General features: G+C 39.5%; 1 protein-coding gene across 21 annotated transcripts in view; it reads right to left on the reverse strand.

Annotated features, from left to right (window-relative positions):
• Positions 1–795: 795 nt before the first annotated feature.
• Positions 796–21,677, reverse strand: part of rims2b (regulating synaptic membrane exocytosis 2b) — a 125,203-nt gene continuing 104,321 nt past the window's right edge. For 19 of the 21 annotated variants that reach the window (XM_043216972.1, XM_043216973.1, XM_043216977.1 and 16 more), the window contains 8 exons: positions 16,992–17,014; positions 15,497–15,636; positions 10,821–11,035; positions 4,534–4,675; positions 4,284–4,396; positions 3,212–3,313; positions 2,990–3,129; positions 796–2,855 (listed from right to left, as the gene is read on the reverse strand). In XM_043216972.1, coding sequence (XP_043072907.1) covers positions 2,649–2,855; positions 2,990–3,129; positions 3,212–3,313; positions 4,284–4,396; positions 4,534–4,675; positions 10,821–11,035; positions 15,497–15,636; positions 16,992–17,014 — 1,082 coding nt within the window. In that variant the 3' untranslated portion in view covers positions 796–2,648. Of the gene's footprint in view, positions 2,856–2,989; positions 3,130–3,211; positions 3,314–4,283; positions 4,397–4,533; positions 4,676–5,276; positions 5,601–10,820; positions 11,036–15,496; positions 15,637–16,991; positions 17,015–21,677 lie in introns of those variants that run through there. The other 2 variants (XM_043216970.1, XM_043216989.1) reach the window with 2 other exon arrangements.

Below are 21,677 nucleotides of genomic sequence, written 5' to 3' on the forward strand. Positions count from 1 at the left end.
GTTATACTTAAAGCCTGCCCTCTGAGAAGTACTAAGAATATTGTTATAAATTGTAGCAACACCCCCCTTACCTTTTAAACGTGGCTCATTTAATAGTAATAATCTTGGGGGGTAGATTCATTTAGAGTAATGTATTCATCTGGTCTACATTAGCAAATCTAGGTTATGATGTTTGATCAAATCATATATATGAAGTGCTTTTGTGGAAAGTAATCTAATATTCAGCGAACCAAGTTTTATTGTTTGCTTATTTGTATTATAGGTAGTATTTGTTTTGTTGAACATTAATTAAATTGCTTTTAATTTGGTTTGGACGTTGTCTGCGTATTCTAATTTGGGGAACAGATACAGTCTCTATAGTGTGATATCTAGGTGAAAGAGTCTCTATGTGTTGAAAATTAACTGCCTTCTGTGTTGTGAGGCAGCTAGCAGACGGTCGGTTTAGCCGGTCTGTCTGCTTCCGGCACTAGTTGGTCATGTTGGAGCTCTAAGACTACAGTATATGCCATATTTCTAGATAGAAGAGCAGCACCACCCCAGGAGGGATGAAGACTATCTCTTTTCAACAGGTCAGGTCTACCCCAGAAACTCATCCGATTGTACATCTGTGGCTTAACGTTATATATTTAATCTTTTGAATTACCTCTACATTTGATTTGATTCTTTTGTCCCACTGAAGTCTTTAGTATGTTTTAGCACTGGTGTCTAGATGCTCTGCAGCATGTTAAGTGGTGTTTTAGTAATTTTTTTTGGTAGCATGTTATGCTCGAGAACGATGGCAGACAAACACAGGGATTAGTAAATGAATTTTATTCTCTCAAAACAAGAAACAATTAAAAATTCATATTGTGTGGCAATTTTCCCATCTCCACAAACTGTGACCTCGCTCCTCATTCAACCAGTGTCTGCTGCATTGAACAACACAACGAGAATGAACACGGTCCAGTCCACTTCGTACAGCACCATCCAACGGGATCCGTTTTTAGAACATTTTCTTTAGAACGATAATAAAATAAAATATACTTGCAACCTTTTTTCAAGTCAAACTTGAATAAATATAAATTTTCTTAACTTTTTCCCTCTTGTATTCATTTATTTTTTTGGATTTCTTTTGCCTGTTTTGATTTTTTCTTTTCCTTTTTTTTTTCTTTTCAAGAAAAGATGAGTGCCAAGAGGTGGAATGTTGCGTTGAATGTCTGAACCGTTGGCCACAAAACCTGGACCCCGACCTGAATCCGTGGACGACGCTAGATCTGGGGGACGGCCGAGCCTCTGGTCCACATGCACTGTACACAAAACTGCGAAAAATTCCCAGATGTCTCTATCAAAACATGCTGTATTACTCAGACGGTGTGCTCAATCCATGTTGCAGACCCTTTTCGACATGCTTGCTTTGAATGAATGAGCCATTCTATTGTAACAGAACAGCGGAGTCTCCACAGACCCAAAATCTACAGCTCCGTCTCCACATGAACACAGAATTATGGCTGCATTTGAAGAGAGAAATGTACAATTGTCATGTTCGGGTTTTTTTTTATATCGAAATCAATATTGTACATTTATTGTTTTTCTTGACAATCCCTTGCTTTTTTCTGTTAATAACATGAGATACAAAGTCTCATCAGGCCACACCTGTAACCGAGATCTGTAAAAATACAGAAGAATATTCTAAAGGATGACAATCACATCGTTATCGTTTTGCATTCAGTCCCTTTGAAAATCATGCACTAGAGAATTTCATATTAAAAATAATACAAATTGTTGAAAATGGCTGATCTGGTCATCCTTAAATAAGTTTCTTCCTCTTTTTTTTCTTTTTTTTTTTTTTTTTGCAAGTCTCGAGGAAAATAAACTTCCGTTTTTTTAAAACAACTCTGCATCCATGCAAAAAAAAAAAAAAAAAAAAAAAAGAAAAAAAATAATCTCATAAATTTCATACAGTACATCAACGAAGAGAACATCATACCGGAGCACAAAAAAAGGTCCATTATTTATTAATAATTAATTTCTTTTTTCCTCCTCCCCCCCTCCCCCAGAATTCTGATGTTTCCTGAATCGAACAGGAACTCTGGCCATATCCTCTTCCTCGTCACCGAACTTTGAAGATCAATCCATTGGAGGTCTGGCTTGATGTAGGGTCGTTCCCGTGAGGTTACCCTTTCCCTTTTCGGTCCCATCTTAGCCAAGCGCTTCTCCCTTCTCGGATCTTCTTTAGACAGCTTGGCTTACAGTAATGGCTACAATGCTTCAAGTTCTACTGTAGGTAAGAAACACTGACATCTCTTTGAATACAACAGAGAGGAAGCAGCCAGAGTAAAACGCCGCCTTCCTTTTCCGGTGGAAATGAGCGCTCTTAACGTCCTGTGGTTAAGAGTCAGGCTCGGCGGAATCCTGGCTGCATCTCTTCAGCTGAACGGAGAGACCCTCCGTGGCGTTCTCGCCCTGCGTGCGACAGCAGCATACATTTTCTTTTCTTTTCGTTTTTTTTTTTCTTTTTTTGGCAGAAGGACGCAGGCCTTTTCTTAGCCTCTTGTCGCACGGGCTCAGAGGACACAACATCAAGCATGCAGTGTAACCAGGACGTGACCCGTCTCTGTCTGTAGCTGGTGCTACTCACGCCGCTCTCTACCGCTCACCTCCTCGTGCCGCTACGACCGAACGTTAGAACTGTCCAGGCCTGAATCTGGAGGTTTACTACTTAAAGGTGCCAAGGTCGGGTCCACTAATGAGGTGGGAGGGAAGAGCTTGTACCAGCCGATCACCATGTTGGTCAGCTCTAAATCGTCCAGCAGGATCTGGGCCGCTCCCATGAAGGATTTGTGGTCCATGCGTCCGTAGTCTCCCCAAACAATGATCTGTAAAGAACGACACGATACGTCAAGGAGTTCAGGAGATGTGGGGCAGTGTTGTTATTGTTGACTAAAATTACAACTAAATATGATGTTTGCACTTATTGAAGTAATCAAACAGGATGCAGTCCTGGTGTTACCTGTAAAACCTTCCCCTCGGGATTCTCCTCGAACTGAAGCTGCTGTTGATAAAGAGGATCCAGTGTTTTTCTCGCCGTCCGTGTTTTCTTTTTATTGATGCACTTCCCGTTGTCCAGCAGATATACTTTTACGTAAGGAGCTGCACGTAATAGACGGCAAAGATTTACATAGTGCACATCACAGACTATTTAGTGAGCTTTCTGTGTCGTGACGAGGCATACCTGGCGTCTGTTTGTTCCCTGGTTTGCCCACCAGACCTCGAGCCCGAATAACTTCCACATCCAGCCTCTCCTTCCTGTGCACCATACCGATCTGGATGTCACCTGCGGAGCAAGGCCACCGTAACCAATCAGATTAAAGGTATTACAGCGCTATGGATGAAAACATTCTTTTTTGATAGAGATTTATGTGTTAAGCCCAAAGTATACTTCATTTGTTTTTACACTTATACTGTTTAAATGAATTTGATCTTTTTGCATCTAACTTTGTCCACAAGGCGGGACTTCATACTTCGATTCCTACTTCGCTGTGCTGTGCCAAAACACACGTTACGGACAAAATAGATGTTAACGTCTCGATTTGATCGATTCGCACTTGTTCGTAAGCAGCAAAACAGCTTAATTTATTCAAAGTATTCGCGATTGAATAAATGAGAGAGCATGGAAGCTTCTAGTATGCCTAGAGAGACCCCGGCTGGGAAAATGCTGTCTTTGAAGGGCACGTTTCAAGGCGGGAAGGCATATTCGAATCCAGTGTTAGCTTCACTTCCTGCCTTCTGAGATACCTGCTTCATTTTTGAAGTCAGCGTAGATGTATCCATAGCTGCTTTTGATATATCCCACAATTCTGTGCATTGTTACACCCATTGTGCAAATGTACTTTTGATGTTATTTCTAGCATAAAATCTGTATTATAGTATATAGAATATTAGCTTAGATATAGCCAAAGCCTGTTCTATTTTGTTATAGATCATTAAACTGCTGCAATTCCTCAGAAACCGAAATCAGTTTTGTGAGGTGCCTTCATGCAGCCTTGATCAGCACAGAGTTCAGGAAAGTTACCTTCCAGGAGTAGGTTTGGACACCTCTGGTCGAGACGAAATTCAAAGTAACAGGACATGCATTTAAAAAGGCACGATAAGAGCAGGTGTAAATAGACAGAGCCATAGTCTTGTTTCATGGTTTCACGGATGAAATGGAACTACTTGGGACAAAGCTGAAATATACTTTGAGCTTTACGGTCTTAGTCAACACCAGAGAACAACCAAAGAAAACGGTAAGCAATGATACGAACCCATTGGGGGCGTGGCCAGTGTCTGTCTCCCTGCCAGCTGGGCGGGGCCAAGACCATCCAAAAACTCTGTGAACTGGCTATCTGATGAGATCTTCACTCCAGGGAAGATTAGACTTTGAACAGACGACGGACAGAACATCTGTTAATCGACTGCTAATAACCTCTGACAAGACATTATCAGCGACAAAAGCTTGCCAAATGGTAAAGGTGGAGGACCATCGTATTCAGAAGTAGATTTTATAGTACTTACTTTCCAGGTTTCGCCTTTTCACCGTCATCTGTGGTCTCTCGGCTGGGCTGCCGCGTCATCCTGCTCTTCATCTCGACCGCTAAACCAGTCTCTACGCTCCGCTGGATCGCCAGACGCACCGGCTTCTTCTTCTTACCCTCCTCTGAAAATAACAGCAAGGGAAGGGAAGATGAGTGAATGTGTGACACAAACAGGGTCTCGAGTCTTTCTTGATTCAGAATCCAACGACATAGTGTCGTAGTCTTGGTTTTGTCATGACTCGGGAGCATCTATCTCTGAATCGGAGCAAACCGTGTGCTGTAGAGGGTCACGTGACACTTACGTGAAATCAGGCTTCTTTCATACTGTATAAATCATTCAGAGCCTCTTCCACTTTCTGTCCTGTCTCAGACTCAGCCTGCTCAGGATGATTTGAATGAGATTTCTATCTGTCTGTCTATCTATATCAATAGATGTCTTCTATCTACCTATCTATCTATCTATCTATCTATCTGTCTATGACTATATCTACCTATCTATCTATCTATCTATCTATCTATCTATCTATCTATCTATCTATCTATCTATGTCTGTCTGTATCCGTCCAATTATACACATCCAATCAAAACAGAGAAACATAAATCACACATCATACACAGCTCTTCTGGCTTCCAGCTGGTCACAAAATTCAGTGTGAACAAACAGCTTGAAAATAAGTGGACACAGCAGCGCCCGTCACACTTGGCATGCGGCTTCATCCTTACCTCCGTCTGTCTCATCAAAGGAGTTCATGCAGGGGAAGTAGACGGCCAGTGCCTCGAAGGAGGCAGATAGGCTCAGCCGACTCGGTGAGCGCTGCATTCGCATGCCGGGGAGAGCGGCGCTGCCATCCTGCCCTTGTCTGCCCATTTTACCTCCCCAGCACCCTCAAACACCTCTAACAACACGGTAGCCGAGCGGAGATGATGCTGCGAGACGCTTTCGGCGGAACGGGTTTGGTAGGGTTGCGTTTAAAGCCTCTCATCGGTAGCAGCTGCGAGTCTTATTAGTTCTCAGGTCGATATGAGGTGAGGATGACTGTCTGACGGTCTCCTCTGCAGCGCTCTACTTCATCTGAGGGGTGGGAGGGGCAGACGGCCGCGTGTGCACAGATGATGTGGCCAATCAGAGGCAGAGAAACTGAGAGACCCCTCAAATGCTTCTCCAGGAGACAGAGCTCTGCCTAGAGATACGACCGCACACAAACACATGCACATGACTCGCCTTCTGACTGCAGCTTCATCACAACAGTGCTGGGAAGTAGTTAGAAGTAGCAATGCTACCGACTTCATTACATTCACTAAGTAGCGCGACAACAATCCAACAGTTTCCATGCAGCTTTTCCAGTAACAAGCTGCATTTATCAATGAAATGCAGCATGACTGCATTGTATCGTGGATGCAGATGTACAGTGAACGTAAACAACAGCTGGTGGCGGACATGAAGTGAAAGAAATGAGCGTTGAAAAACACTTAAACTAGTAAGATCCTGAAATCAGTTTCCATAAAATATGAAGCAGCAACTATTTTTAACATTTGATAATAATATAGTTTCTCGGGCAGCAAGATGGCATATTGAACCGATTAATATGCCATTGAACAACTATTTTACAGTTTTATTTGTTTTACTGTATTCTGAGCCTTGGTAAGAGACATCTTTCAAACAAACAAAGAAAAAACTAAACAAAAAGTGCATTAAAAGTTTTGAAAGGTGTATATTATATAATATTATATAGCATACAATTAACATGTCAGTCAACCACTCTTGCTGTAAAATTAGGTGTTTTCTGTCCAGAATATGCTGCAAATAAATCCAGACTTTCTCCGATCTTCATTAAATTGTTGATTGCATTTTCCATTCGCCGCACAAAACCTCATCTTTGCGACGTTTAAACCAGAAGCTTTGAAAGTTACACTTATTAAGCTTTACCATTAACAGCGTGACAACTGGCGGCTTGATTTTGTTACTGTACCAGGCACGAGATGCCAATAAAACCTGACCTGATTTCACGATGAGTTTCTAGGTAAACAGACGCCGCATGTATCTCAATGAAGACAGGACCTTCAGCTTAAATGTGAGACCGAATGTACACTTCTGCAGCTAGCTATAAATATCTTACTGTGTGTAAGCTGAAATCATCAACCCGCTCAAAATAGAAACATCTCGAACCTTCCTATTAAAGTCTGAAGAATGCAGTCATGACTCATACCACTGCTCAAACCTCAACATGTCATACAGTAACACAAATAATGTACTGCGCATAAATCCAGCAAAGCGCAACACTTCCCGGCACGTTTCTCTTGCAGAGTTTCTTTTAAGCACACAGTCCGACGAACTTAAAATACCACCTAAGCACTAAAAATAACTGGATAGTTGAAATCTGTAATGTAAACCACCGTCTAGTAAATGTGCCGTCCATATTAAACACTAAGATTGCAATAGTGCAGACACTGAAGGCTCTTATCTGACATCAGACTCACTGTGTGGTCTCAGCATGTCAGACCAAACTAAAAGGTTGCTGGTTTAAGTCAGGGTCGCAGACAATGAGAATGCATAGAGCTGAAACACCTTAGGGCTTTATGCCATCAGAGGTAATATGCAGCAAGTACATGTGCATGCATGCATTATAGTGTATATGCTTGCTTAAAAAAAAAAAAAATATATATATATATATATATATATATATATATATATATATATATATATATATATATATATATATATATATATATATAATTTCACATCTTGCAACTCAGCAATAATAGGCAGCCCTTTGGGAATTTAGGAAGGCTGTAGAAGGATAATAAACATCTACACTATATTCAAAGTTTTGGGTTGATAAGATTCTTCTACTCACCAAGACTTTATTTGATCACGTAAAATGTATTATGTTTTTTCAAATAAATGTGTGTGTATATATATATATATATATATATATATATATATATATATATATATATATATATATATATATATATATAAACTAATTTATTCCTGTGATCAAAAATTAATTTATTCCTGTATTCGGTGTCACATGATCCTTCAGAAATCATTCTAATATGCAGATTTGCTGAAGAAGAAAGATTTTAACACTTTTGATTAATTAATATGTTCTTGCTGGATAAAAAGTTTTTTTTTTTAAATACCACAATCATTCTTTTATTTATTAAATGCAGCATAGCTATCAATGAAACGCAATCTAACAAAGCAATGGAATATTTCACAGTGTGATTAATATAGAACGCATAATGCAACACTCAATACATGCAGTCTTTTGAATAACAACCAGGTGTTGAAATGGCTCTTGAGCTGAGATATCGGCTGGTGTTGACCTCTGACCCACGGGAACAGATGGACCTAGTGAGCGGTCAGTGTTTTATTAACAGCCGGACCACACGGATTGTAAACGCAAGTCCATTATACCAGGACAAGTGGTTTACACCATCCTGTAAAACAGCCCATGACAGGGTGTTTAGAAAAGCTCGGCTACTAAGCAAAGCGCTTTGGGAACATTTTCATGATCCTGTTTTTCATTTATCACTTCCCTAGTAACCCGAGTAAACTGCCTCCATAGACAGCATTTAGGTGCTGTCCTATAGGTGCTTTAAAATGTATGTAATGTTATAGACAGTGTTAAAATGTAATATTTTTTGTGCAATAGGTTCATTCACAGGAACCATTTGAATGAACTGATTCATTAAAAATAACTTAAAATGAGTTCTTTCGGCAATAAAAGTGATGATGATGATGATAAAGCCAAAATTACAAACAGTAATCACCATGCTATGAAGCTAGACTTTGGAAGTAATTACTAGTAGTGTGTGTGTGTGTGTGTGTGTGTGTGTGTGTGTGTGTGTGTGTGTGTGTGTGTGTGTGTGTGTGAATGTGAAAATCAAAAAGCTGCTGTTTGTGACAAAGCAAATGTATTATTAAGAAAGCATTATTATAGATTATGAACTCATATTTGCCAGCCATGGTTTAGCCATAGTACATCCAAACGATGATTCTGTGGATAATGACTGTTGTGATGTTTTTATCAGCTGTTTGGGCTCTCATTCTGACGGCACCCATTCACTCCAGAGTAATGCTATATTTCTCTAAATCCGATCCCGTGAAGAAACAAACTCATCTACATCTTGAATGGACTGAGGGGCAGTACATTTTCTTTATTGGATTTCTTTACCTTTTTAGTCATTTAAAAACGGCATCTACAATAGCCTTTACAACTCTGGATGCAATCACAGGCATGACATTGAGACATTGAGAAAAACAGACTTTACGAGCTATATGCACAGACCAGATAGGATTATTTTGCAGCTCTGCTTTATCCAGGACTGGAAAGTCCATCAGTATAGTATACTCAAAAGTAAGCAGCTCTAGGAACAGCATGTTATCTCTCTGAAGGAAAACAGTGGTACCCATTAACACCAGCTCTCCATTATCAGACTGAGCTAATGAGCTTCAATGCCCTGAATATTATTAGTGCTGTTTGCTAAAACAGGGATCTTATTCCACATGTTTGTCAGTAAATTCTGAATTTTGACTGTAAATATGTCATTAAGTGCAACTCCAGAAGCATGTGCTGATGAAGAGCAGGATCTTTTATCATGCCACGCTGACGTACACAGCCAGTGTATCTATCCTCCTCCAGACTCCGTGTGTCTGTGTGTGAGATGTATTTTTAGCTTTGTATGACTGATCTGGCAGGAAACAGAAAGGAGACGATCTTTAAATACGTGAGGAACGAGCACTGGGAGTGAGGACGGGCCTGTTAAGTATGGAGACGTGTTGATCTGAACAGCGGGAGAGCGAATCATTACTGCATCTGCCACTAATATATTCCCTGACCTATTTTAAGGCATTCTGGCGGAGGTGCGCAGCCATGCGTAACGCAAAAGAAGATATTTTGATGAACGCCGGTAATCAAATTGTAACTTCTACTGAATAAGCACTTCTACGTTCCACAAAAGAAACTAAAACCGGTTTGGAACGACTCTGGGGTCAGTAACTGATGACGGAAATGTTACGATGGTTACATTTAGCTTCTGAACGCAAAAGAAGATATTTTGAGCATTGAGGGTAACCAGATTGTTGCAGGTAGGTTGACTTCCACAGTATGGAAAAATTTTTTAAACGAAATGCTATGCATCGATAGCTATGATTAGCTGTGTTTTTCACTAACTGGCAACCCGGGATGTCAAAATGCTATTGGGTAAATTAGCAGTGGGAGGAGTCGCATAGACGGAAACAAAACCAGGCATTCTGACACGGAACACGCATTTCAAAGTAGAGTAACTGGCTGTAGCAGTTTTTCTGATTTGAACTAGGTACGTTAACATATGCAAACATATTATAGAATTTTTACGCCTTAGGGCAGTCAATACGTTACATCACTGCACCCAGCGATAAAAGCGTGTTGTCTGATTGTACACACTTTACACAAAGCCAGAGAAACGCTGTGTTCTTTTCAGCACAGATGCGTCACTCAAGCTGTTAGCTTATACGAATTGAAATAGCGCTCATTTGCATCCATTATGTCAACTCACCAGCCAAATCAAAGCAAGCGCCACAGGAAGTTCTCCAGCAGCAAAGCTGTTTTAAACCCAACGGTCTTCCCTCAACGGACAGCAACAGGGCATCCGTGAAGGCAATTTACCCCCTCGCTTGCTGTAAATGCTGTGAATCTACTTCATCTAAAGGGAAGCTTTGACCAGTGTGTCTGATCATAGATTTCACCGCACGACTACGCAGAGCATCCGATTTAGTCCATCCCATCCCAGCAGGTCTTTATGAGGCAGAGCAGGACGCGAGGCATGATTACACCAGAGGGACCCCCGAGTCCCGCCTGTGAGCTGTAGAGAGGGACATGAGCTTCCTCAAAGCTAGTTTATATCACTGTGTGTGTGTTCAGATGGGCCACTCACTGGGTCACGACTTCCACCACGGAAAAGTGAATGACAAAGAGCTTTTTCCCAGAAAGAGAGAGAATAGGAGGTCATTTTGGGACAACTAGGAATAACTAGGATAACTAGGAACTCTTCTCTTATTCTGACACATTAATCAACTATGTCTCCAACCACACATCAAGAGCTCTAATTCCAACCACGAGAGTTTGCGATGCTGATTGCGAATGTTTGTTTAAACTATGGTTTCGGAAAAAACACTGCTTTGTTGAGCTGAACGGAAACGCACCCCTGGTCGTTTGAGCGGGGGATCTTTCATAAAGTTCACCACACGTTTGTGTTTGCGTAGCGGCTCAGTTCACTCACCCTCGGGGTCCAGCTGCGAGGTGCTTTGACTCTTCTTCCCCAGTCCCACCATGGCGGCCATCTTGGCTCCGAAGCTGGAGCGCCTTTTCTTGTCGTCGTCCTCGTCGTCGTTCCTGCCCAGCGAGCACATGTCTCCACCGACACTGGAGCTCTTGGTGATGTTGGAGCCCGGAGTGGCCGTCTGAGCCCTGTGTTTCATTTTAGACGTAAACTCACTGTCAGCCATGTCATGTGCAGGAGACACAGCAAGAGGTAAGGAGAGGAGGACAGGGACAGGAAGAGAGAGAGGAAGGAAGGGACAGGTTTCAGCCACAGGATTTAGGAGGGTCAAAGGTGAAGGACAGATGCACGGGTACAACATGCACAAGACAGGACATCTACTGAGGAGCATAAGCATGACCTGCATCTATGGAGAGCTGCAGGGATGGAGTATTTTTTTACGCTTTTTTTAGCATTGAATGGGTTTTTAGTTGAATTCATGAAATAAAGTCTGTTGACACAAATGTTCATATTTTATTCTACAACATAGAATACATCAGTAATACCTCTTGGGGTGTTTTAAAGCTTTTCTTTTGTCTTGAAAAACGTGTTTGCTGTGTCTAAATGGACTAAATGGAGTTTATCTGTTAGGTGTGATGAATTGGAACAGATAATCATAGATCATTCTTATTAAATGTGTTTTATGCATACACATTTTATGCATAATATTAAAAAGTGTGTGATAAAGAAAGAATTTATATGAGTAAGTCTTGAGTGATACGCAACACAATAAATGTGTTAATGGATTTGAAGTATATTTATAAATGTATTTTAAACAAATTATGACATTATTTTAAGTGTCATGAAATGTAAAGACTGCTCTGCCGTGTCTATTTTGAGTCCATCTTCTGCTCTAAAAAACTGTTCTAGCATGAAGTCAGTCTCTACACCTTTAATTTAATCAATCAGCATTTACATCGTTTTACTTTTTTATGTATCTTATAAAAAAGGTCAGTATGCATAGAGACTGTAAGGAAGTATGTATACACAGTTTGCAGAAAACTTATTTAGCCTATTTAGATGACATGAGACAAGCTCCGGGAACAAAATAATGAGACGGTGACTCATCAAACTCTCCTGAGAAAATACAAGACGGCTTTAGGATACAAACATGAGATCTGATCCTGTGCCAGTGACCCGTCTGACTAATAGAAACCACAGATTACTGTTCTGCTGGCTTTCTGTGAATGGAAAGTTTTTAGGTGTTTTTTTTTTTCTATTTCTATATAAAATACTATTGGAGGAGACTTTTGTGAGAACATTTCCACTGACACTGAGCTGAAACATTTGTACGGCTATGGCGAAAAAGATGAAGCTGTTTCTATGACAACTGTATCTTCTAGCCTCATCTTTGCTCTGAATGTTAAAGTCTTGATCACCTGACATTAAACACTTAGATGCTGATGCAAATGTATGTCTTATTATTTTAAATATGCCTCTACAACCTAATTAAAACTGATATAGAGTCACTGTAATGCACAGCTCCATGTGGCTTATTATTTTTTTAAACCGGTTATACCATATACGTAGTAAGGTTTCAACCCATAAAACAGAGCCAATAAAATGCAATGATATTAATAAAAAACATTATTCTTCCACCAAACAATGAAGCTCCTCTGAAACACTTGTGGTTGTGCCGAGCAACACACAACAGCTTTCAACTTGGCTCAACCAATCAGAATCAAGGACTGCAACTATTTCTTTTATAAATTGCTTGTGGATACCCATGGTTTTTCAGTAGGTCCTATTATTGTAGGTGTACAAACAATTGTCTATAACTTGACAGAACAGTCTCAACAAACATCTATTCTCTTTTATTCTCGATTTTCTGCCAAAGACGTGCTCATTTTCTTCCCAATCGGTGCTAATTGCATTTTTGTACCTAAAGTTGGGAAACTGCAGAGTAGTGATGGGTCATTCTTGATTGATTCGCTCATTTTAAACAAATCTTTTACAAGACTCGTGAAGAATGAGTCATCTCAGGGAGTGATTCGTTCAGTTGCGCAATATCCTATAGGTTCTGTACTGCAATTAGTTTGAAAGACTCGTGAGATGAAGTAATCGATTCTTTTTCCAGATCATACTGCATTGGTTAAAGCTAATGGGGCTGTCACGTGACGAACGAACAACTCAAACCCGAAGACTCGAGAGATTAACCAATCAATTATTTTTCCTGCTCGTACTGCATTGGTTACATCTTACAGGGCTGTCACGTGATGAACGAACGACTCTGCTCACCTCATCTCGTATCTAATGAAAGACTAAAGACCCAGGTAAACAATGAATTAGTCTTTTCTGTTTCTCATAGCATTATAGTTTTGTATTGTTTGTTGTGTGATCAAAGTTTGCATAAGTAGTAGATATGCCAGGGAAGTGACACTTAACAATTTAATTATGTTTTGCTAAAATGAATGAAACGACACGAAAAAAAAGATTCGATCCGAACTTCCCATCACTACTGCAGAGCTGGAGGTGCTACACATGACTAGAAACAAGGTTTGAGAGCACACATTATAGTTAGTTCTTCTAGTGATTGCAATTGTAATTTTTACACATTTTTGAACGAAGGTTTTAAGGGGTTTTAAGTAATGCAGGACATTTCATTTTAAGTCTTATCAGGCAAAACGGAAACGGTGGGTAGACAGAAGGACTCCGTCATCCCTCTACACATAAAAAAGGGTAATTTGTCTTTAATGAGCCACCTCCATTCATCTTTTCTTGGCACTTAACCTCATGCTGCAGCGGCTCAGTGTTTCTGTGGAAACTCCAGAGAGATGAAGCTCTTTGGGGTCAGACGCAACGAGATAACATGCACACTAACAGACAGGAAATGACCTCGCCTGGCTTTGACAACAGCATTTGAGATTCCCCATCATTAACCAACACGAACGACCAAAAGAGGTGCTGCTTTCAAATGATTGTAACCTAATAGAAATGCGGTCTGCGGCGCTCAACATCTGCGCGAGGGAGTCTCGGAGTGCTGGTTATGTAAAAACTCATGCTACTGCAGTTTCTAATTGGTGAAAAATTCCGTTAACGACATTAAAATTCTATTTTATCTTCTGTAGCATTTTAATGATCACAAACACTTCATCTATATTCAATTAGTGACCCACAAATGGCACTGAAAACGTATTGAAGTGGAAATTGCGAGAAATGCTGGAGAACTGAAGCTTTTTTCTTGGTTTTGCTCTAATTGGAGCGGAGACGGCAGCTGTTCATGCGACTCTCCCCGGGGTTTCGTAGATGACTGTGATATTATGTAAGACACAAGCTCTTGTGGGACAGTATGATGAACTATACGGCAGTGCAGAGAGGTGTCATCCTCAACTAACAAACACACAGCTGGATTAACAAGACATTTTCCTGTAGTTAACACGTTAAGATGGGAATACAGCAAATATTCAGAGGCGTGATCACGCTAGCTGCAGGACACTAAGGTAGAGGACATTAGCTGAAGGACGATTTGCTTCTAACCTCTCAGGCTCCTCCTCTTCTTCCTCGTGCTCTGAGTTGACAGTAGCCCCACCCACCTCCCCATCATGCCCCGCCCCCTGTGCGCTCGCTGTAGTGGCTTCCACCTGCTCTTCCACAGAGACAGCGCCCTCCTCTCCCTGACTCTGAAGAGCCTCCGCACGGCTGACACACACACGCAAACACATAAACCATGCCACGGCACCATGAAAGGAAGCATGCAAGACAGAAAAGACAGATATAAGCCTGACAGACATGAGATGAAGAAAAGAAACCTTGAGCAAAACAACAGTATGAAAATGTAAAAAAGGATCCGTCTTTGTGAATGAGATAGATTCTGTAATAGAATGATGCTGAGCGATTCTCTTGAGAGTTTGGTTTTTTGTTAGTGGGAGAATCTTTTGTAAATAATGAAAAATGTCCAATCCATATTTAAAAAAATACATTTCAGGCTATAAACACTTTTTTTTTTACATTGTAACATTCATGAAAAGTTTTCTACTCAAAATTATCACTGATAAAATTAATAAAAATCAAAAAAAAATTTTAATAATTTTATTCAGCAAAGATGCATTAAATTAATCAAGAGACATTCACTTTTTTTTTTTACAAACTGTTACAGAAATTCTATTTTAAATAAATGCTGTTCTATTGAGCACATAAAATGGATAGAAAAAAATTATTATAACGGTTCTCAACATTGAAGCGAATTACAATATTAAAACGGGACACTGAAGACGGAGGAGTGATTTGATTTTTGATCAAAGTTTTTGATCGTGAAATAAATTACATTTTAAAAACAAACCGCAATAATATTTCAAAATATAACTGTATCTGCTGTATTAAATAAACACAGCTTTCATGAGTAATAAATAAATAAATTATGTCTTACGAACTGCATTAGAGTAAAAAGAATTGATATGTAATTGAGAACCGATATTTGTTTCTTTTTTTGAAGGTAAATATGAGTTGGACATTTCTTCTTGAGATTCACCTTTGTTCAAAACCATGTGATGTGTTCTCAGTCTGTGGCAAACACACTCTGGGCAAGTTCAGAGGTAGGGCTCACTTCACAAGCAGGCAGAGCCGAACCTGAACTCAGCGGAAGTGCAGCAAGTGTGTCCCTGACCGCAGACACATCGAGGGGTTTTCAGGGCACTCACCTGATCCTGCGGCTTGCTCGCACTCTTTCTGACTGGACAGACATGTAGCTCGTGCTGCTGAGCCGAGATGCGCTCGACATAGCGGACACGTCGCTTACATCGCTGTCCGACGACCGCATGGAGAGACTGTCCATCCCACGCTGCGAGGGGGAAAAAACATTGATTGTCACATTAAAATAATGCTGCGACTCCTCTGTAACTCCTCAGGAACTTTGTATAAAGTGTAACATTCTGGTCACCAACCACAATTTATATCTAAAGCCTAACTTGCTGACCGCTGCTGTGTAACATAGGAATAATTCCATAGGAATTGTTTACGTAATATAAAATGGGTCCCACTTTATATTAGATGGCCTTAACTGCTATGCACTTACATCGTAAAATAAGTATAATATAGTATAACACTAAAGTTAGGGACAGGTTTGGTTAGGTTTAAAGGTGGTAATTAAATGTAACTACACAAATTCATTACAGATGTAATTACATGTAGGGATTTTTTAAAATATAAGTCCAATGTAAAAACATGCATGTACACGATACGTGCCAAATGATTGATTTAAATGGTAGTGTGTGGTAATCTAATGTAAAGTGTTACGTGTGTGTAGTTACAGAAACATCATTTTTAATTAACATTATTTTATTTTGGAACTGGAAGGCTGCAGTCTATGTTAGCATGATGCTAAGCTAACAATAACACGCCTATTAGCTTAACAATAGACTTTATTTAGGGTACTGCTACAATGAATTTTTTAATTATGCATCAGTATATTTCTATATTATTACCCTCATAGGTTTTTAACACAGAACCAATAACTAAAATCATATTCCAGAACCCACACTGCTCTCAGCTGTCAAAAAACTGATTTTATATAACTTACACAACTAATCAAAAGAGAACAGAAGCCAGAAAGGAGATCAGCTGTTATGTAACGCTCGTCTTCTCTTATAGTAAACTCAACACGAACGCTGTATTTCAGCGGTGCATCAGGTACACAGGTTTGACAGATACTTGACGCTTTATGTAATGATGAGAACCAGCTTGTGTGAGGACCTACAAACAGTAAATCCTTAATGCTAATCTAAAGAGTTTTTCAACCAAACGCTGCACGATAAGCCCTTTTGGTGGTCCCTTGGGTTTCATTTGTGTCGTGCTGCAGGAGTTCAGATTCTTGCTTAAATTCGAAAATAGGTGCTAAATAGATTTATTTAAAGAATTTATTTGATCAAATACATGCAAAGTGATGTAAAGCTGGATTTTTTAGCATTACTTCAGTCTTCAGCGTCATCCTTCAGAAAATATTCTAATGTTCTGATTTGCTACTCAAGAAACATGCTTATCATCATCAACGTCAAAAAGAAAGTCAAACAAAAAAATGCATAAACTGATTTCAAACATTCACTAGATATTACCAAAACATCATTGGGGGACACAAAAAAGGACTGCAAAAGGACACGAAACACTTAATAAACTCAAGCATTAAGAAGAAGAACATACCCTTGATGGGTCCTTCAGAGTGCCTGTGTGGAAAGACAAACATGGTTAGATGTGTAGGAACAGCATGTGACACGGTATTGCTGCTTGTTACATACAAACACACATCAGCAAACTTTAAAGCGACACACGGCTGACATAAACCTACACAGACACGTTTGTCAACTGTATCTGATCTAGTCGACCTAAATAGCCAGAAGGAAAACATTATGGCACAGCAGAAAGAGCACTCATTCACTTCTGTCTCATGAACATGTTTGATCGGCGGATTTTTTTGTATTGGTGCAATGAATTACAACGAATCCATCAACTGTGAATCACTGAAAAGAACACACTAACTCTTTGGATGCTGGTGTCTCCACTCTACCAACTTAACCAGCAAAATTCGATCCTGGTTATACTAGTTAAGCAAGCCGGTCCAATTGGTTTTTATCAGAAGGACTCTTATACAGTAAGCTTAGTTATGGAAATCCATAAACATCTGAACAGGATGTGAACTGAAATGTAACAGTGGGAAGGGTTGCCTGGTCTTTACAACAAAACCTGACCAATTGCTATTTATAACTAGCCCATTTGCATTTCGAGGGGGGAGTCAACCAAAAAATGTGTTCTGGGGGTAAAGTACATGTTTTTTGGCAGGTTTCCCTGGTAAAATTCACATTTCAGTGGCTACATAATGTGTTATTGGGGTCACTTCAGCCTATGGACTTTAAAGTCCAGTTCTGTGGAAAAACTGCACATGACTTGGCAACAACATCACTGGGCAGTAACTTCAAAGGGACAACCAAAATATACATTGTAGCCATTTGCTAAGTACACGCACAAAAACAGTCAAAGTGTACTCCACTTGATAGTGCGCACGGACTCAGGCAGTCTAAAAAGAGCTGTCTTTGTCCAGCGTATGTGCTATTTTTCTCCAGAAGTTAGGACTGAGGAAAATGTTGTCATCTCGATTTATTAAAATAAAAGTAGTTAAATGAAACAAAAATAGTTTCTAGAAATGTATTTGCCTCTCAACTGACCTCAAACTCAAACTTTTACGTTGTTGTGTAGTTTTAAACTCTGTTACCAATTCTACCCAATCACACACACACACACCTCCAAATGTTATTTTAGAAAGGGTTTAGGTTGCTGTCACACAAACTCAATCTGTATACAATACCTGCATCTCCATTCTCTGACACTGTTGACTCTGACACTACAGCTGATGTATGGATGAGAGGAAAACAAGACAGTTTAGACAGACACAAGACACACAACGTGATGATGGACACACACACACACACACACACACACACACACACACACACACAGAGAGCAGATGAATTTCATTCAGAAACTCGTCACTCATAACATGCAGAAACTAAGGCAAAATAGATATAAAAAAATCCAACACCAAAAAACCCCCAAAAGAACTGATGCATACTTTAAAAGTTAGTGAAATACACACATTTCAAACACACACTACAAACATACCACCGGAACTAACCTACTTTCCCCACTACACACTACAAGCAACGCTTCAATGCATTTACAATCACACGCTACTTTCTCAACTCTCCTTTAAACTATTTTAGAAGTTTTAAGTGAAAAGCACGATCTCGACATTCACAACTAAAAACGATCAGTTCAGTAGCTTTCCAACATCCCACAAGCCCCCAGTTTCGTTTCTCCCCAATTGTATGCTGTAAATATAACGATTCCTTGAGTTTATTCTATTGCCGTTCATTTTATTGTTTACTTCAACTGCATGCAATAATTCCAGAAATTAAAACGTACGTGTTTGTGTATCGTAAGGTATCGGTGAGAACTGTTTGTCTCGTCATCAATAAAAGTATGTTAATCAACTCATCAAGTTGCTATAGTGACGCCAAAGAAAAAGGAGCAGTTCGATTCGATGTTTCCGCTTGACAAACAACACAGCAGCAGCGAGAGTGACAGCACAGAAGAAGAGCTGAAATCTAGATCCCTCAGAAGCAAACTAGGATCCATCTACTCTACTAAGGGCCGATGAAGAGCACAGGTTGTGCCATACCAGGAGCTTTCTTCTGCTGGTCCTCCCATGTCACCTCTGGAGTTACAACACAAGGAGAAACAATCAATGCTTCTGCTTAAAACTGTTCGGACCTCACATATTGCATAAGGCACGTTTAAGCACGTTTAATTTACAATTTTGCAAAATGTAATTGTAGTGTTAAAAAGTTATTTTGCTCTCCATAAAAGTAAACGGAAAAAAAATAAAAATAAATAACAGGACATAAAAAGACATTTTATTAACGATAATTTATTCGTTATTTTTATTATTAAAGTTATTTATTTTGCATATATTTTATTTAAAAAGACAAAAAAAACAGCTTTAATTCTATGAAAGTCAAGATAATGTTTTTTTACGGAGTGCTTTTGAGCCATCTACAGGTGAATGAAGGTATTCAGTTTACCCACGGGTACAGTGGCTTAAAAACATAATAATTAACAATTAAATTAATATTAAATCCCACATAATTACAACAATAGCGCAGCATGGTGTGGAAACAGAATTGAAAAAAATATACATAACGGTTTCTTAATAGCATCACCAACACAATCAAAGCACACTATACTATATATCTGATGACAACCGTGCAGACAGTGAGGACTGCAAATGTATGCGACATCTACTTGTGCTAAATCTATCCGGCACAAACACACAGTAAAACACCACAGAGAGATTCACACGCTCACACACACTTGCCTTTCCTCCCATTGACAGGTGGGGGAGCTACAGGCTTTTCCTGGGATTCTTGTGTGGGAAACGCACACACATAAACAGAGGGTGAGTCCACTGATTAGTGTTTCCCACAAACACACAGGAACACTTTAACACACACACACACACACACACACACACACACACACACGCACGCTCAAGAGAAGTTACCAACACTATTGAAATAAAGTAAGCATAAATACACACACACACATATATATATATATACATACACACACACACACACACACACACACATATATACACACATATATATATATATATAGATTTTCTTTTTTGCTCCACTTAAAAAGCTGACTACTACATATATTTAAAAAGAAACAGGCACTCAGACTATGTTCATAACAGCATACTATTCCACTGTTTTGTGCAGTTTATAGCAAAATATTGACTGTATTATTGAAATAATAAAGGCAGTATATAGTGCGTAGTATGATTTATCAAAAACCCTAACTGTAACTTTATATGTAGTCCGCATTTTAAAAAAAAACACTAGTATTTGTAAGGTCCTAAATATATACTGTGCAGAACGCATTATGGACTACAGTAGTATTTAGGGCCCTAAGTGTATACTATCCAGTGCACATTATGGACTACACTAGTATTTTAGGCCCTAAGTGTATACTATCCAGTGCACATTATGGACTACACTAGTATTTTAGGCCCTAAGTGTGTACTGTGAGGTATCAAAAGCAGTACATTAATATTTATAAGACCCTAATTGTAAAATGCGTGATATGAAGCAAGTAGTGCACAAGTAGTCTCTTCCAAACATGGGCAGTGTGTTTATGTTCAGCTCCTTTGCAGTGACACACCTGACTCAGACGCCTGCTGGATGAGCGGTGAGGATGATGATGGAGCAGCAGCAGGAGGAGGAGGAGAAGAAGGGGCGGGAGCAGGAGCGGGAGGGGGAGGAGCAAGCACCGGAGAGGGAGGGGCATGTGCGGGTGGGGGAGTGGCAACTGAAGGAGGCGGATGGGCCTGTGCAGGAGGGGGAGGAGCATGAGCAGGAGGAGGTACAGGGGCGTGGGGGGCAGCAGGGCCCGGGACAGGAGGCTCCATCCCCACAGGAGCTTTGGTCATGACAATGAAGACAACAGGATTGGCAGAGAAAGAGTTATGGACAAAAAGAAACACAAGAAAAATTAACAAGAGGATCATGAAGATGAATATGAATGATTGATGCGCCAAGTTAAAAAAAAAAATCATAATCATCATAAAGTTGCAGGCTACACAGATATTGTTAACTGAAAGTTTGGCTTGAGAGAACAAAAAAAAAAAAAAAGCAGTGTCCACATAAAATTATCCACTTTAACTAATTTATAACAATTTGAGTATATTTTCATTTCTTAAAGTTTTTATTATTATTTATTATTACATTTTCTAGAATAATTTATTCTGACGACATTTAAAAAAACCCCCAAAAAAACAAACGTTTTTTTTTTTAATTGTTTAGAAATTATCACCACCAAGGCTGCAATTTATATTATCGAAAATATAGATACATTTCTTATTATTACTACATAGACATATTTTGTATAAATGTAAAAGTAAAAAAAAAAATAATAATAATTATATACAGTTATTCCAAACAAAGCAGTTTGTGGCACTGTATTGCTATTCTTTTAATTTTTTTCTAAAGTTGTATAATTATAATTTGTTTTTTATTTATTATTTGATCAAATAGTTATCTTTGCTATGTAACAACAGCATTACCAGCCATTGCTTGTGTGGCTTGTGGAGGTGGAGGGGGCGGGGCCGGGGGTTGAGAAGCCCCTCCCACCGCTTCAACATTCAGACAGAAATGAGAGTAGGAAAGACAAACAGAAGTATGCCATCAGACATGAAGATGAGAACAACCCAAATTTGAAAAGAAAAGCTAAAATTATTGTCTATGCTAATTTACTCCACATGCCAACTAT

This window comes from Puntigrus tetrazona, chromosome 19 (assembly GCF_018831695.1).
Source record: "Puntigrus tetrazona isolate hp1 chromosome 19, ASM1883169v1, whole genome shotgun sequence".
NCBI lineage: Eukaryota > Metazoa > Chordata > Actinopteri > Cypriniformes > Cyprinidae > Puntigrus > Puntigrus tetrazona.